Here is a 16,982-nt window from a genome sequence, read left to right on the forward strand (position 1 = left end):
TTAAAAGCCCTTAAAGCCAAAAACACTTTACAATGCAGGGTAGTTGAAATCTACTTTACATGTACCATTCGGTAGTAATGCATTCTGGAAAACGCTGTGTTTTTGAATCATATTATATATACACTATCAGACTGTATTTTTCCCTTTATTGTATAGGTGATTTTGCTCAGCTTAATTTAAAGATAAAATTTCTTGAAGCCGGGATATATGAAGTTCCAATCATAATCACAGATTCGGGTAATCCTCCCAAATCAAACATTTCCATCCTTCGGGTGAAGGTCTGCCAGTGTGACTCCAATGGGGACTGCACAGATGTGGATAGGATCGTGGGGGCAGGGCTGGGCACTGGCGCCATCATTGCCATCCTGCTCTGCATCATCATCCTGCTCAGTGAGTACCTGTCTTGTCTCTTAGCTTTCATCCCGTTTGCTTCTAGGGTGTTTTGCAAAGTAACTTTTTATCGCTGCCTTTCAACGTAATCTAAACGCTCTTCAGACCTCTGAGCATTTTCTCGCAGCCAAGCCCACTTTAGAATAACAGCCCTGAGCATCCTTGCAAGCACTTACATGTTTGCAGCAAAACCCAGCCAGCCTACCTTTTTCATGCCCTGTGACAGTTTTCTGATGCTGATAACTTGGGGAGCTGTAGCCGACTCTTTTCATAGAAAAACGCTAGACCGTCCTAAGTTGGAGCACGTCTCTTAGGATTTGAGTCTGAATTTATGGCGTGTAGTTGATGATTTAGGAAAATAAGTATATTGCTTTCCCTCGCTTTCCTTCATATAAAGTGCAGTCAGCAACCTGCTCCAGTCATTCAAGGATCAAGGTATTTGTTTCCGACGGGCTGCATAACATAGTGAGAGATTGTACTTCATACAGCACATTGGATAATAGAAATGATTACACAGCTCAATAAATTGTCTGTCTTTAGAGCAAGTCTAGATTAAGGAATTGCTCCTTTTTAAGATACTTTGCAGTCTTTGGTTCAGTGGCATGCAAGAAATTAACCACTGGAAAGTACTTCAGGAACCACTTTTGAGCATGCAGGTTAGAAGAATAAATTGCCTGGACCCTGTGTTGTATTGTTGCATAGCAGCAGGGCTTAGTTTATTATGCGATCATGCTATGCACCAATCACCTTCTTGAAAATGTTGGCCATTTCTTTTATGTTTTCTCCATTTACAAGTGTTCTGGTAATTTAGGATCCCGTCCCTTTTTTTCCTAAGCAATTACTGTAGAAGCCTGAGCATTTTTTACTTCCTATGTGGAGACTACTTTGACTATAATTCGAAACCTACATGCCATACTAATAATCCACTTGCTACATTTAGCCCTGGAACAATAGCAAATGAGATCATGTATCTGGCTTTAAAAGGAGGATATTTACTTTTATGGCCAATAATAAAAATGTGCTCAAATAAGAGTCATTAAATCTTTTGCTTCAGGATGTAAACTGATAGGCCCAGATTTTAGAGGGAGTGCATTCCTAGATGTGCACTTAGGGATATGTTTCGGTTTCAACTAACACGGGGCATATATGCCAACCTTATCAAGAAAGACTTGGAGCTGATGGATTGTGGCATGAAGAAGTGACTCAAGCCATTTTGAAGGAAGATGAATCAGTGCTGATTTCAACATCAACTTGCTGGAAAATTTATGGTTCTAATCTTGGCACAGAAATGTAAAGCGTGAAAGCCTAATGTTATATCAGTGCTCAAACTAATCCCCTGGCCTTCTTACCTAAAACATGCAGTTGAATAGGAATGACCCAGGCCCTTGGGAGTCAAAAATCCTCAAGATCAAGTCGCTGATCCAGGTCTAGTGTACTACCAAACGCATCTTGGCAAGCATGTCCCACCCTTGACAAGTCCCTTCTCTCTGATTTGGGGAGTAGAATGATAACTGATCAACAGAATGAAACACCAGTTCAATAATGAGTGACAACTTCACTTACTTTTGTTCGTTGTTTTAGAATTTATAGGCCATTATGTGAAGCATATCCTGTCCTCTAGCTAGACAAAGTAAAAGACAGAGATAGTTTTTGTCTCCGTTTGTAGATGGTAAAACTGAGGACAGACGTCCACTCAGTGAGTTCACAGGGCACCAGTTTGCAGAACCCGGGTCCTCACACTCTAAACCAAGTGCTTTGTCTTATCTCTGGTCACGTGAGGCCAGAAATAGATAACAGAGTGGAAGATGCATTACAAGTTTTCCACCCATATGAGTATAAAGTATTAGTGTTGAAGCATGTGATTAGATAGGTCAAGTTTTTAAAATGACGGTATTGTGTGTCTTCACTCTCCCCACCTAGTCCTCGTTCTGATGTTCGTGGTATGGATGAAACGCCGGGATAAAGAACGCCAGGCCAAGCAACTTTTAATTGACCCAGAAGACGATGTAAGAGATAATATTTTAAAATATGATGAAGAAGGTGGAGGAGAAGAAGACCAGGTGAGCAATGTTTTAAATCTTTAAATCTCTAAATGAAATTTTTTCATCTTACAATTAAAATGGTGGGGAAAATATTAAGGCATAGAGTGAAAGAATGGTATCAAGTTTCTTTTCCTTTATCACATTATCAAACACTTGGTGAATTCTTTCCAACCTCTGCTGCCCACTGATTTTTTTTTTTCAAAGTGCCAAATGTCATTGTATTTATTTTGTGAGAAAATTATTAACATTGTTTCAAGGAGCCCAGGATTTACACTTAATACCAATTATATCTGTACTGATAAAAATGTCTCTCTTTACAGTTTTTCTTCATTGCATAGCCAAGATAAAAGTAAAAGTAGTTTCTATGTTGGGATTTGGATATTTATCCATATGGCAGAAAAAGCACAGACTCTTCATTTCATAAGCATTTACCAAGCAAAGTGAATAATCCAGGCACTATTTTAATCATCGGGGATACAGAGGTGGGCAGAGCCAACAGAGATTTGCCCTCAAGAGTCTTACTTGGGCTCTGGCAGTGACAGCGCGCAGTCCTAACCACTGGACTGCCAGGGAGTTCCCAAAAATCTTACATTCTTGAGAAATGTTTGCAGTCAGAGACAATATCTAGTTCACCTCTGTATCCGTGATGTTGTCCTGGTGCCTGGCTTATAGTAGTTGCTTAATAAATGTTGAGCTCCTGACTAGCTATAAAATAACATGAGCTTCTGTGCGTATGCAAGGAACTGCATCCCTGTTCAAGGATGGGAATGACCAATAGGTGGAAAATGAAAAATTTTATCTGCTGGGAAGCAGCATGTTAAGTATCATTATAGCTAACACTTTGAAGGTCTGTACCACGTACCAGGTATTCTGCTAAGTACGTTTAATGCTGTTCTCTCTTAAATCTTTGGAACCTGTATACTGTACTGTAACTATCTCCACTTTTGTATTAGAAAACAGAACGGAAGGATGGTTGGATTCTATGCATTCATACAACCTAGGAAGTGACAGAGGTAGGATTTGAATCCAGGTCTGTCTGATGTTACAGCCAAAACTAACTACTCTGATATAGTTCCTTTAGAAATTATCTGGAAGTTATGAGTATAATCCATGAGCAGTCACTGTGAGAGGTATTTCTTAGAGACATTTGATAACTCTCATTTCCGTATACTAATGCAAGTGTTGGGGGTAGTAGTCTGGTAGAAGAACCCAGAATCCTTGGATCTTAGACCATTATCAGTAAATTCAAAGTACTCTGTCTACAGAGTATATGTGTAGACATTAGTGATAGGACTGTTAACTTGAAAAAGAGCAAATTTCATGAACATATGTTCTCTTTCTCTTCTTTACTCCTTGGAGGAAATAATATATCACTTCTGTTTTACACAGTACATTCACACCCATTGTTGTGTGTCATCTTTCTGGCAGCCCATCAGAGTTTTCCATTTTCCATTTGAACAGGTTTTGTGATTTGCTCTCTGAGTCTGTAACTGGCCGAGTCAGAACTCAAGCCCGCATCTTCTGATTCCCGATTGCATGCTTGGTTTACAGTACCTCAGCTCTCATTTAGAAGAGATGCATATTTTAAATCTGTTGAAAAGTTGACTCGTGCGTAAAGCTGTTTTGAATACTGACTAATTAAAGTGGCTCTATAAATATACCCCAGGGTTTCTTGCTTATAAATGTCTTTGGAGATTAAAATTCATGTTTGGCATAATCCCTCATTAATCTGTCCTTTCACGTTCCTGAGCTATGTTCAAGAACAGCAAACGTTATACTGATCACATTATCTCATAAATCTTCTTCTTTCAGCATTTTATTTTTCATGTCATTGTGCATAATTTTCTAGGCATAAACCTAAACCCAAGTCAGTGAAGCTTCGGTAGAAGCAGTAACGACTAGAAGGACACCAGGCACGACTGCGTGCTGCATAGAATCAAGAACCACGATATTTCTCAGCATCCGAGGGTCTGGACCCGGGTATTCGATGTCACCCAATCTGGCTTTTTCTCCTCCCTTCCTCCCCACCAATTCCTTTAAGAAATTGTTTAGTGAAGTTTTATTGTTGTAGTTATTTTAAGAAAGACTTACTTCCGTTACTGACTGTATCCACTTAGATTGATGCTTAAGATCAAATGGTAAAACTGACCTATTGCAAGATTTATTAAAATTGTTGTCATAAGTCTTCAACCTCCTCTTTACCTGACCCCGAAAGTTTTCTTTGCTCTCCAGTCAACTCTTGAGCACGAATGTGTTGCTTTCTACCCACTTTCTTGATAATCCAAAGACTTTTCTGGAACTTTCTGTGTTGACCTCAGTGGCTCATTTATTTAAATAGTGCAGGTCTTCCTGTGCCGTCTTTTGGTCGTCTCTTGCTTCTTTGACGGCATTTTAGTCTAGATTTAGAGCCTCCGCCCATTCTCTGGTCCTGTTTTGATTCCCATTTGCAGTTCTCAGTATAGAAAATTGTAACAGAATTAGATAATGGGTTTTTTATTCACTCTAATTTTTACCTCGTAATAGTGGAATAAAATATGCAGCATGGGAAGGCTACACCAAAGGTTCTGTCTCCTCTGCCTCTAAAGTGGTTCATGAAATCCATTCACTTTCACCATTGTCAAGCCCACTGCCTTCACTCAGGTCAGAATCATCACTGGCCTGCAGCAGCCTCCTCATGGGTGTCCTGTCTCTGGATCCAGACCCCATCTGCTCTTTGGAAATTATCAAATCCAGACTCCCTCCTTAGTATGACAGATCTGTGGCCCTGCACCCACCCTTTGGTGGACCCCCACTTTGTGCAGTAGGTAAAGGCCAGTGGGAAGGAGTTGGTGGTGGCTACAGGCTCCCGGAGGATGTGACTCCGTCAAGCCTATCCATTCATGGCCACTAAAGTTTCCTTCAGAGTCAGGGTGATTCGTCCTTTTACCATTTAATGACTCTTCTTCTCCTTCCTCCTCTGGAGATAAGAGCAGTGATGGGTCTTTCTCCTAGAAAGGGCCTGCCCATTTCTTTATTTTCATTCAGTTAGATCTCATTATGTTTTTAGCTGTCTTATGGTCTTAGAAATCCGTGATTTAGTAACATATCTGGCTTGTTCTTAGCATCAGCGCATGAATGATAATCTCATGATTTTCTCTGAACCAACCAGAAGCAGAAGGCTTCCTCCAGGTTTAAGAGTATAACCACCACTCATGTCAACAAAGCATGTTTCCGTTACCCCAGAAGCTTGTTGTGTACCCCTCTGGCAGGCAGTGTGCCCTCTGTCAAAAGTAACCCTTATTTTTTATTTCTGTCACCATAGATTGGCATTACCTGGTTTAGGATTTTATTGTAAAAATGGATGTCATACAGTAGGTACTTTTCCTGCCTGGCCTCCTTTACTCAATATCTGCATATCTGTATATCTGTAATATATCTGTAAGATTCATCTGTGCTGCTACCTTTAGAAGTAGTTCATTTCTTGTCATTACTGAATACTGTTCTGCTGTGAGAATTAACCACATTTTATTTACGCATTCTGCTACACTTGAATACTTGAGTTGTTATGAATGAAACTGTTGTGAATGTTCTTGTGCCTGTGTTTTGGCACATTTCTGTTGGTAGGTGCTGAGGGATTTAATTTCTAGATCCTAGACTGTGCATGTGTGTGCAGCCCTTTGTACAACCCGCCAGTTTTCCAAAGGGATTGTACCAGTTCACACCTCCCCTGGCCCCAGTGGTGCGTGAGAGTCCCAATTGCCCTGCATCCTCACTAGCACTTGGGTTTTTTCAGTCTTTCAAAATTTTCGCCACTCTGATGGTGTGTGCCTCATTAGGATTAAATTGGGATGTTCCTACTGACTTACTTGCCGTTTTGATTACCTTCTTTGTGAAGTTTCTGTTCGGCTTATTTGTTGACTTTTCTATTGGGTTGTCTGTCTTTTTCTTATTGACTTGTAGGAGGTCCTTATATATAATGGGTATCAGTTCTTTGTCAGATAAATATATTATAAATATCTTCTATTCTGTAGCTTGCTTTTTTATTCTCTTAATGGTACCTTATGATGAAGAGAAGGTTCTAATTTTAATGAAGTCTAAATTATCAATTTTTTCCATTATGGTTGGTACATTTATACCTATTTAAGGAAACTTTGTCTCCTTGAGTTAATGAATCCCTCCCTAAAAAAAAAATCTTGTCTTGTTGAGGCTTTATGGTTTTACCTATCATATTAAGTCTATGATCCATCAGTAATGGATTATTCGTGTGGTATAAGATCTGGAGCAGGGGGTCTCTTGTTTTCTTCCAAGCTGGCTGTCCAGCACTGTTTACTCAAAAGATAACCCATCTCCACTGCATTGAAGGGGTTCATTTGTTATAAAGCAGGTGGTTATATACGTGTGGGTCTGTAAGGAGGCTTCCAGACGTATTTGTCTACTCTTTGTCTGTTTGTCCTGTTTGTTTACTCTTGGGCCATTACCATGCTGTTTTCATTACTAGAGCTTTCTAATATATCCTCCTATCAGTTAAGATAATTTCTCCAACTGAATTCATCAAGATTTTTATTTTAAAGTTTTGGATGGATTTTATCATTTACTTTTTTTCCTTAAGAAGAAGAAACCCTTTAATACTCTTACTTTCCAAGTGAATTTATGCCAAACGCTTCTCCATGTTCTAAATAAGATGCCATTGCTTTTAAATCTTAAAATCATATAGCCAGTTCCTGAGAAGTTCGGTTTTGTGAAATATACCGTGTACTGTTGTCCATAATTCACATGTGGCTCCCTGTTAGAAATTCTGTTTCTTTGAAGCATGCATTAAACCTTTTTGGCAACAGACTTTGGCTCATACTTTTTTATTTTTTTTTAAGACATTATCTTTTTACAAGAGTGAGCCTCAGAAATGGAATTGGTGCCATGTTACATTCTAGACAAGTTTTGGTCGATTTTTATTACACACAGCTGGTATTCTACAGAGCATGGGTGTTACCTCGAGATGTGGTTGGAAACTGTGGCATAGGAAGCAGACAGCTTGTCACGATCAGGCCATGGTCTCCTGGACGTCTCAGCCAGACAGTCTTACAGAGTCATCAGCTTTCAAAGATGGGTAGATCTCAGAGGTGAGTTTAGCTAGTTGGTAGAGGCTTGTGGCTACAGGCAGAGGCAAGTCTGCAGCAGCTGTCACCAGGAGCCTCTGATGGCTAGTCTAAAGCTGGCTGAACCAAGAATATTCTTCCTGCCAAGAGGAAGTATCCTTAAGGAGCTAACTGATTAGAAAGAAAACAAAGCAAAACAGTCCTTTACAAGGGAGCCTTTATCTTCCCTGCTGTTAATTAGCGTCTCTGTTTAAGTTCTGTGCCAAAACACAGGTTGCTAGTTTCTTTAATAAAATAGCTAAAAATGTAGAGCCCATGAAAAGGAAAACAAAACAAACCAAAAAAACACCTCCATATCTTTTTTCCTGTCTTCTGTATGGTAGACTTTTCTCAGTGTGTGTGGATATTCTGCTCTGGTTTCCATTGTCAGGAGACTAGGTTGGGTCCATCTTTGAAACTGGCATTAGATGTGTTCTGAACACGACCATTATTTCCTCACAGTGCTGTTGGCAGTTGGGCAGGCTCAGTATAACGTCCAGTCTCTTTTCAGTCTCTTTATCTGCTTCACTGCTGTGATCAGCAGGGCTTTGGGTGGTTATCAAGTCATGTTTAATTATCCTCATTAATAAATGTCCTTCAGTACCCTTTTGGTCAGTGGAGCTGGTTGCAGACACCATATCCCTTTTCATGATCTTCGTATCTAGTTCCGTACATATCAGCATCACTAATAAAATACAGGTGAGTGTACAGTGTAACCAACTGATAGCTCACTTCTCCTGGAACCATCCCTTTTTTAGCCCCAGGATGAGAAACAGAAACTGTTAGCCTCCTGCTCTTTAAAGCTTAGACTTAATTATGATTGCTCTTATATTAAACAAACATATACTGAATGTGTATTATGTTTATAATATATACTCACTAGTGCTGTCTTTAAACAACCTCTGCCTAAATCTCCTGAAATTATACAGCTTCATTCCCCATAATAACAGCAGAAGCTATTGTTGGGGCTGGTTGTGGTACCCTATGTATTAGGCATGGTACTAAGGGCCTGTACGAAGTGCTTTATATCCATTACTTCTTTTGACTCTCCCCCAGGCCAACAAAGAAGGTATTCACTGTTAGAAAGTAGTGAAGGTGGGGATTCAATCCCACTAGGCCTGAGCCTAAAGAAGATGGTACCACCCTTGGCAAAGCTCAAGTTCAACCTGGCAATTAAAACAGTGCCTTTCAGAATGTCATTTGAATTTATCAGAAGAAGGCCACCCCCTCCTTGAAATAGGCTCTGGGATCTACAGCAGTTTTCTCTGCTCTTAAAATTTAACTCGGAAAATTTTCCATTCCCAAGGTCTTGGACTGTTTGGGGGGCTCTGGGTCTGTGAAAGAAGGTGCTGCTGAGCACGTCGGGGGGTTTCTCCAATGACAGTCAGTGGACGCTGGGAGCCTTAGGACCTTGGCAGGTGGTTCAGGGGAGCAAGGGTAGCAGTAAGGGATCAGGCTTGTCCTCTCTGCAAGCAGCGTCGACTCATTCAAGATAAAAGCTGACGCTGGTCAGAGCTGGTCCTGACAGGACGTGTGGGTGGCTAAGTAAAGATGCCACATTGGTTTTATCTTGATCACTCTTGGGTTCTCGGCCCTTATTATCCACTGGGTACCACATCTGAATTCCTCTACTCAGTGCTGCTGTTGAGTGTAGCATCATGATTGGCTAAATGTTTTTCTCTCAGTCTCTTGCAACAAGGCCCAGCACCTCTGGGGCTCAGCAGGCTTCCCATTGCAGGACGATGGGGACTCTCTGAATGCCCAAATGTGGCTTCTGAAGTCTTAGAGACATGCTCTGGGCTAGTTTCTTTTGCATTAGAAATGGTTCTGAGCTCTCCGAGAAGATACCTGCCAGCATCCCTGATGGTTTGGGGCCATGCCAGAAAGCTGGATTCTGGATCACTTGAAAGTCACAGTTCATACACAGGAGGGTCTGTTCATGAAAAGCCCACGGCTGTGTTTTATTCAGCTGGCAGAGTTTGAAAACTGAAAAAATTCACATAAGTTCTGGCTCTCCCAATCCTCTCAAAAAATGAAAAGATGGCCTGCTTTCTGACATGGCAGTGTTTGTTGGAAACTAAACAGAGACATCTTCTTTAAGCAGCACCTGTGTTCCAGTAATTGTTGGTTTCTTTTTTTCCATACCAGGCCAGGTTTATCAATTTATGTTACCAGCCTATCCTTCGTAGATACCCTTTTTTGCGGACTTTGACTCAATTATATAATAATTATTATGCTTTGGATGAACAGAAACAAATTCCTATGGGGAGGAGGTGCTACAGTGGTCTGAACCCATGGGATAGTTTCCTGTAGTACTAGTTGCTGAAAAAAAGAAAGGAAGAAAGTGGATTAGCCACAAATACATTTAGGCAAATGTATTAGTTAAAATAGGCCAGCTGCTGTAACAAGCTTTAAGATTTCAGTGACCTAAACCTCATTGAAGTGTATTTCTTGCTTACTTGGCCATAATTGGGTTTCGGGTCATAGGAGTTTGGGATGGGGAGAGAAAGTTCCTCCACTCTATATGGTCACTCAGGGACCCAGAGCACCACTGGCTTCCCATCTTCCACATGTGGCTTCCAAGGTCACCCTAGCCTACATACATGCATCGCAGGGTGACAGAAGGGCAGGAAGGATGATTTGTGGGAGATTTTTATGAGCCAAGCCTGGCAGTGACACACATCACTTCAACTCCTGCCTTGAGAGAAGAAGAAATGGGTTTGGTGAAGGCTCTGGAAGGCTCTGCCCACCCTGGTTAGGTACCTGAGTTTATTGAATCGTTTCTGTGAGATCAGGGTTACTTACAGTTAACTACCCACAGCAGGTTGCTAGATCAAAAGTATCGATCCGACCCATCCAGATGTGTGAGAAGGAAGTGGGTCCCTGGACACAGAGGAGACACAGGAGGTCCAGCAGCTCAGGGAAATGGGACACTGTGCATCAGGCTCACCCAGATCCAGGAGGGCAGCTGTCCCCAACCCGGGCAGCACTGCCTGTACCCCCGGGGATCCTAATGTCTTCTAGATTGAGGCCCAGCACTTGCGTGTGAATGGAATCACATATCATTTCAGGATAAAGGGAGTCATGCCAGGAGCTCTTTTTAGTGGCCCAGGATTCCTAAACCCAAAAGATCCAGATGTGATTGCTGTATGAGTGTCAATTGGCTTTTTTTTTTTCAGTGAAATTAATGTCTCATGTGATTTCTAGAAATGAGTCTCAGTATTTCAGTAGATGAGATCCCCAGCATCTCAGTGACACAGAAAGCACATTCAGCAGAGTTGAAGTGCCTGAGATGTAGAAAGAACCCACAGTTCCCGTGACTCGGGGTTTGGCCGTGAGGAAGGGGGACTCTGCCGGTTGATGACTTAGTTTCTCCTCTCACTGATCCTCCACCTTGCAGTTTAAACTTCAGCAGAATTGAACTTCCTGTACATCTAACCTGTCTCAGGCTATTTCACACTTTTGTGGCTCAGTCCGAGGTCTTTCCCTACCTAACTATTCAGGCACCAAGATTCCATCTCTGTAGAGTGTATTTTTGATGAAATATCCCTTGAGTTTTAAATATTCTTACATTTTAAGGAATAGAAATACCACATAATTTTACAGTGAACATATCTTTGTTGTAAAAATTAACTTCTGTCATCATGTTCACAGATCACAGATAGTTCTGTGATCAATGTATTCTGTGATCAAAAATGTCAATGTATTTCTTGACATGTAAAATAAGAAGAATCCTAATAATTGTAGCCTGATCACAATAAAAGAGCAGTAAATATATCCGAAAAAAAAAAAAAAAAAAGATTCCATCTCAAGACATCTTCTCTTGGGGTCCCAGGCTAAACCAGGTGTCTCTGCTCTGTGTTCCCACAGCATCCCATGTCTGCCTCTATTTTGAGATCCTGTGTGCAGCCCTGGTCTTGACCTTAAACCCCGTGAGAGCAGGGACTTGTCACATTCATTTTTTATTCCAGTATCTAGGGCAGTTGGCACCTGGCAGGCACTCATAGAATGTTTGTGCATTGGGCCATCTTCCGGAATCTCTTAGTTTGCAAGTCTTTCTACAGGGTTAATTGAACCCTTACCTTAGAGCCTGACAACTTCGCTTTCTTTTTTTGAAATCTCTGATGGCTTCAGGAAATGATCACATGCATAAATGCCAGTGTTTCATTATATACCTGTTCTGTGTCAGGCACTGGGCGCTTCTCTCAGTCACGTGTCTTTTATGATCTTCCTAACAACCCTATGCAGTAGACACTGCCATTAGTCCAGTTTTCAAACCCAGGTCTGTGTGACTTGAGAGGCCAAGCTCTTATGTGCTGGGATGGAGGTCACATGAAAGATGTTTTATTTACTCTTGCTGGTCTATGGCAGACAGGCGTTACTGGATAGAAACAACGGTCTGGGTGCTTAGTCTCAGTTTATTAGATGAGCACCAGTAATCTGGCTTTAGAACAGGCCAAAGGGGGACTTCCCTGGCAGTCCAGTGGTTAAGACTTCGCCTTCCAATGCAGGGGGTGTGGGTTCAGTCCCTGATCAGGGAGCCAAGATCCCATGTGCCTTGTGGCCAAAAAACCAAAACGTAAAACAGAAGCAATATTGTAACAAATTCAATAAAGACTTTAAAAATGATCCACATCAAAAAAAAAAAACAAAACAAAACAGGCAAAGGGTAAGAACCAGTTAATTCATTAAGCATGGCTTGCAAAATTGAGCATTTTGACATTGACAAACATAGAATCCGGAGAAGCAATTTGAGTAGCCAAATTATTGAAAGATCTGAAAATACAATCTGGGCAACAGGTACTAAAATCTAAAATCCAGGCTGAATGCCTAGACAGAAGGATGAGGTGCAGTTATAAGAAAGCACCTGGAGACCAAACCAGCCACTTCCCTGAGGCCAGAGATCTCTACTTGAGCCAAGATGGTCTCTAAAGCTTACCTACCAGTCTTAGAAACCAGCTCCAGCATAGGCAACCAAGCCTGACCCTCTGACTCAAGCAGAGAACGAAACTGGTATATTTGATTCTTTGAAATAATTGCTTTACAAAGGCATTCTGCTTTATAAGCAAAGTAACAGATGGCTGACTCTGGACATAACTATGGAGACCACTTTCAACATTTTCATTGTTGACTAAAGCACACTCAGTTAAATATGTTCCCATGTTATCCATCCATTTATACCCACCTGCAAACACCAGTGTATATTAGTTATTGCAAGAGTGACACTGATTTCACAAAAGGAAAGCTTCACCAGGAATTTGGGTTAGCATACTGCCATGCCTTTTTTCATGCTGCTTTCAGAAACTCTCACAGCCAAGCGAGTCATTGGCAGGTTACAGACAACGTATGTTCTGAGCTGGTTGGTGCCTGTTCCCTACTGTCCATTCAGTATTTTTAATGTGCACTTGATTTGCACATGACTTTCTACTTACTATTCCTGATCACTTCACATAAATGAACACAGTATTTTATGTAATTCATCTTAATATCCATCCTTCCTAATTATAAGTTTATTACATTTCATTTTGGAGGAATGGAAAGTTACCCAGTAATAAAGTGATAAAGATTTGTATGCCAAGTATGTGTTACCAGGATGCAAAAAAAAAACCAACCATAAACCAAAAGCTAACATACTAAGCGGTATATGCCAAAGTTCCACCAACTGGTCAAAACTACCAAGTGCCTATTTTTATAAATAAAGTTGTATTGGAATACAACCTTGCGCCCTGTCCATAGTTTACATACAGTTTATGGCCACTGTTACACAGCGGCTGCAGAGTTGGGATTTCGTGGCAGAGAATCTATGGCCCCAAAAGCCTGAAGTATTTACTATCAGATCCTTACAGAAAAAGTTGATCCCTGCTGTATAGACTTTTTTTCCATTAATGAAGTCTTTATTCACTTTTTGTCCAAAGGTTGAATACTCTGAAGGTTAGCACAGGAAATTTATGTAATCCACCAAAGATCGCCCACTTAGACAGGGTAGAGTCAGGATTTGAATCCAGATGCTCTGATTTGAGAGTCCTTTTTTTAAAATCACAATACTAGGCTCCCTCTTCTGTGATATCATGTGTAAATTTATCTTAAAACAGAGAATGTATCCCTTGAGGAAATTCTAAAACCACATGAAGGATTTTGATGTCCTGTTACCATATTCCCAACCAAATACTGCCATAACTTTATTACATATTTTTAGATTTCCTCCAAGATAGAATAATAGGTCATGCTAAGATAGAACGAGTTTGACCTTGTCAGTGTGGTGACATTTTTGTTTTATGTAAGGAGAAGTCGGAGCTTGGGGTGAGGATGTATCACTGAAGATGCATTTGGAAGTCTGTACTTTTTGTCTCCCAAGACACACGATTCTTTTTTTTTTTTTTTTCCAGTTACCTTGGAGTTTATTTAAACTAAGAGAAAAAGGTCATAATGTTTTCATGCAATACATACTTTGTTCTTTAAATAACAATTGTGACAAATAACAGAAGGAATTAAGGAATGCTGCACTTGTGATCCATACAAAACACCAACATTTTGGGTTGTACATAATTTAAAGAAATGTCCCAAACACTTTTCAAAATACTGTAGTAGCCCATACACAGAGGCATGCCTTAGGTGGCCATAGGAATGCAGTTTAGAAAATAAAGAAAAAAATCACACTGAAACTACTCAATTTCTTCAAAATCACTGAGCAAGAAAAGCAACATTGAACTTTCATACTGATTTTACATAACTTCTATACAGTACCTTGACTTAAATCCAAGAGCAAAAGTTAAGACTCTCCTCCTCTATTTTTGGTAAACAACTGCATGGTAAACTTAGATGACTTTTCCCCCTGGATTTTACCTGGGAGTGGCCTTTTAAATTTTTTATTTAAAAGAGGGCAGGTTTGGCACTTTTATACTGATGTCACCAATGTTAATATTTCTTGGGCTCTCAGGAAGATTCATATTCTTTACAGCTGATACAGCACGGGCTGGAGCTCCTGCTAAGCCAGCCTCAGATTTCTCCAGTTTATTTTGTGCATCAATTTGTGTAACAATCTCATTCATGTTGGTCTCCAGTACCATTCCCCCCATCACCATTTCTGCAAGAATATTGTGAACCTTATCTACATGGAAAATTAAATCCAGTTCACAGACGTTTTCAAAACACTTGTCTAAAGTTTCCACAAATACTTGAATTAGATCTAAAATGCCAAGTTCACTTTCTGAAGAATCCACACAGAAGACAAAATATAATGTTGCATAATGTCTATAAATCAGTTTGTTGTCAGATCCTCCAATTAATAATCCTCCTTCTAGGAAATTACAAACATTTTCATCTCTCTCAGATACCAAATGGAATGTCTCCCTGATGATCTGCTGTTGTGTATCTTCACTGTAGGGCTGGTAGAACTTGGAGAGCCGCGGCTTCCCGTGGTTGTTAAAGATGAGGATCGCCTTGATCATGGCTGAGCCGGGCCGACCGGGTGGGAGCAGCGGGCCAGGGCGGGGGCGGGCGCGCGAGCCTCGCCTCGCCTCGCCTCGCCTCGCCTCAGGATCTCGCCGACGATCCTTCCCCACCCGCCCCCTCCTGCGCGCGCGCGCGCGCGCGCGCCCCCGAGCTGTGGGCGGGGGCTTGGGTGGGGACACACAATTCTTGAAAGGGTTAAGAAAATATGTCCGTGTTTCTAGGCTGAATTACATGGAAAGAATGGGAAATTACAAATAGTATAAAAAACGAATCTCAAATTTCAGGAGAAGCGTCACCTTTCTGAAGCCCATGTTACTGTGCTAGGAATGCTCTGTGTATTCACATTTCTTTCAGCAGCACCTCTTTCACAGCTTCACTTTCCATACTTTTCATCATAGTTTTATCTATTATGTTAAATTTTCATTATCTTTAAATGTATCCTTTTAAAAGACATTGGACTAAAAGCTCTATGAGGTCAGTAACTGAGTCTTTGGCCCAAGAGACTCAGAAAGGATTTGTTGGATCAAATCAAATTGCAGTGTATTTGGTGCGTTTGTTTCCAAAAGAACATGCCGTAATTTTACAATGGAAAGTAAGTTGTGATAAAATTTCAACAGTACAAGTTTCTAAAGCAGAACCACAGTTTTGCACCAAAGAATGAGCCTTTGGCTTATTCATTGTTCTGAAAACAGAATTTTAAAAAAAGCTGTGACAGGGCAGCATAAACAGTAAAGCACGGAAGCAGAAGCCATGAATGTGTTTAATGGGGAATCAGCTTCCTCCGTTTGGGGAAGTGGAAAACTGGTTCTTTAGTGCGATGAAAATGTGGATGAAAACAGAGAATGGGGGAGCCTTGATCTTTATATTAAGTCTCCGAGTTATTTTATTTCTATTAGGTTTATGATTCAAACCAGAAAAGGTGTTAGCAAATTCTTTGTTTGGGGGACTTTCATAATCGACAGAATCAACTTGGTTTCCACGTCAATTCGCCTGTGTAGATAGTTCCCATAAGAACTGTATCTCACTGGGGAAAAAAATCAGGTTGTAATGTCATTTACATAAAGCTTGGGAGGGTATTCAACTTACCTGTCAGCAGCTATATGGTAATGTGTTGACACCTTATTGCTATTTTATTCAATTATTTTAACGCCAGGAGCTATATAGGGTGAGTGAGATAATAATGTTCTCCTTTTCTATCTTCCATTCCTTTTTGTGTCTGTCTGAAGAGTTTCTTGCCTGTGCCACAGTCAGCTCTTTTCCGGGTACTTTTTTTTTTCCCTGAAAATTTTGTCCATTTACTTTCATGTTAGTATTATTGTTTCTCTCACTTGGTCTTGAAACGCTAAAAATGTTTACCTTCTCTATATGGGAATTTGAAAGTTACTTGCCTTTGCTGCTATAAAAGGAATATTAACCACTTGAACCAGCCCTTGCTTGGGAGATAGCAAAACCGGCTCTTCTCTTCCATCCCCTGGTTCTCACCAGTGTAAGCTGAGAAAGGACCAGGAGCTCTGAGCGCCCTCCCCCTCCCTCATGTGCAAGACTGTTGTTGGACCCAAGTGGAGACTCCTTTCCGACTAAAAGTCGGTTAGGCTTTAACCAGCTGTGCACAGACCGGAGTCCTGGATCCCAGTGCCTGGTTAACCCAAACCACCTGGAACTTCCCTTGTAGCTCTTAAAGCTCCTCATGTTCCCCCCGCCCCCCTCAGCAAACTCTTCTGTCCTTTTCTTCACTGGCCCAGCCAACAAGATACAGCCTTTTTTTTTTTCTTTTTTTTTTTTGAAGTATAGCTGATTTACAATGTTGTGTTTAATTTCTCCTGTACAGCAAAGTGACTCTGTTACACGTATATTCTTTTTTCATATTCTTTTCCATTATGGTTGATCACAGGATATTGAACATAGTTCCCTGTACTACACAGAAGGACCTGTTGTTTTTCCATCCTTTATAAACTAGTTTGCATCTGCTAACTCCAAACTCCCAGTC

General features: G+C 40.8%; 2 protein-coding genes across 3 annotated transcripts in view; one reads left to right on the forward strand and one right to left on the reverse strand.

The window, feature by feature from the left end:
* CDH2 (cadherin 2) overlaps window positions 1–16,982 on the forward strand; it is a 221,866-nt gene that overhangs the window by 188,860 nt on the left and 16,024 nt on the right. For both annotated transcript variants that reach the window (XM_057699943.1, XM_057699944.1), the window contains 2 exons: window positions 157–390; window positions 2,311–2,450. In XM_057699943.1, coding sequence (XP_057555926.1) covers window positions 157–390; window positions 2,311–2,450 — 374 coding nt within the window. The remainder of the gene's footprint in view (window positions 1–156; window positions 391–2,310; window positions 2,451–16,982) is intronic.
* LOC130831639 (AP-3 complex subunit sigma-1-like) lies at window positions 13,928–15,062 on the reverse strand. Its single transcript, XM_057699945.1, has one exon. The coding sequence runs from the start codon at window positions 14,989–14,991 to the stop codon at window positions 14,410–14,412; it is 582 nt and encodes a 193-aa protein (XP_057555928.1). The 5' UTR covers window positions 14,992–15,062; the 3' UTR covers window positions 13,928–14,409.

This window comes from Hippopotamus amphibius, chromosome 11 (assembly GCF_030028045.1).
Source record: "Hippopotamus amphibius kiboko isolate mHipAmp2 chromosome 11, mHipAmp2.hap2, whole genome shotgun sequence".
Lineage (NCBI taxonomy): Eukaryota > Metazoa > Chordata > Mammalia > Artiodactyla > Hippopotamidae > Hippopotamus > Hippopotamus amphibius.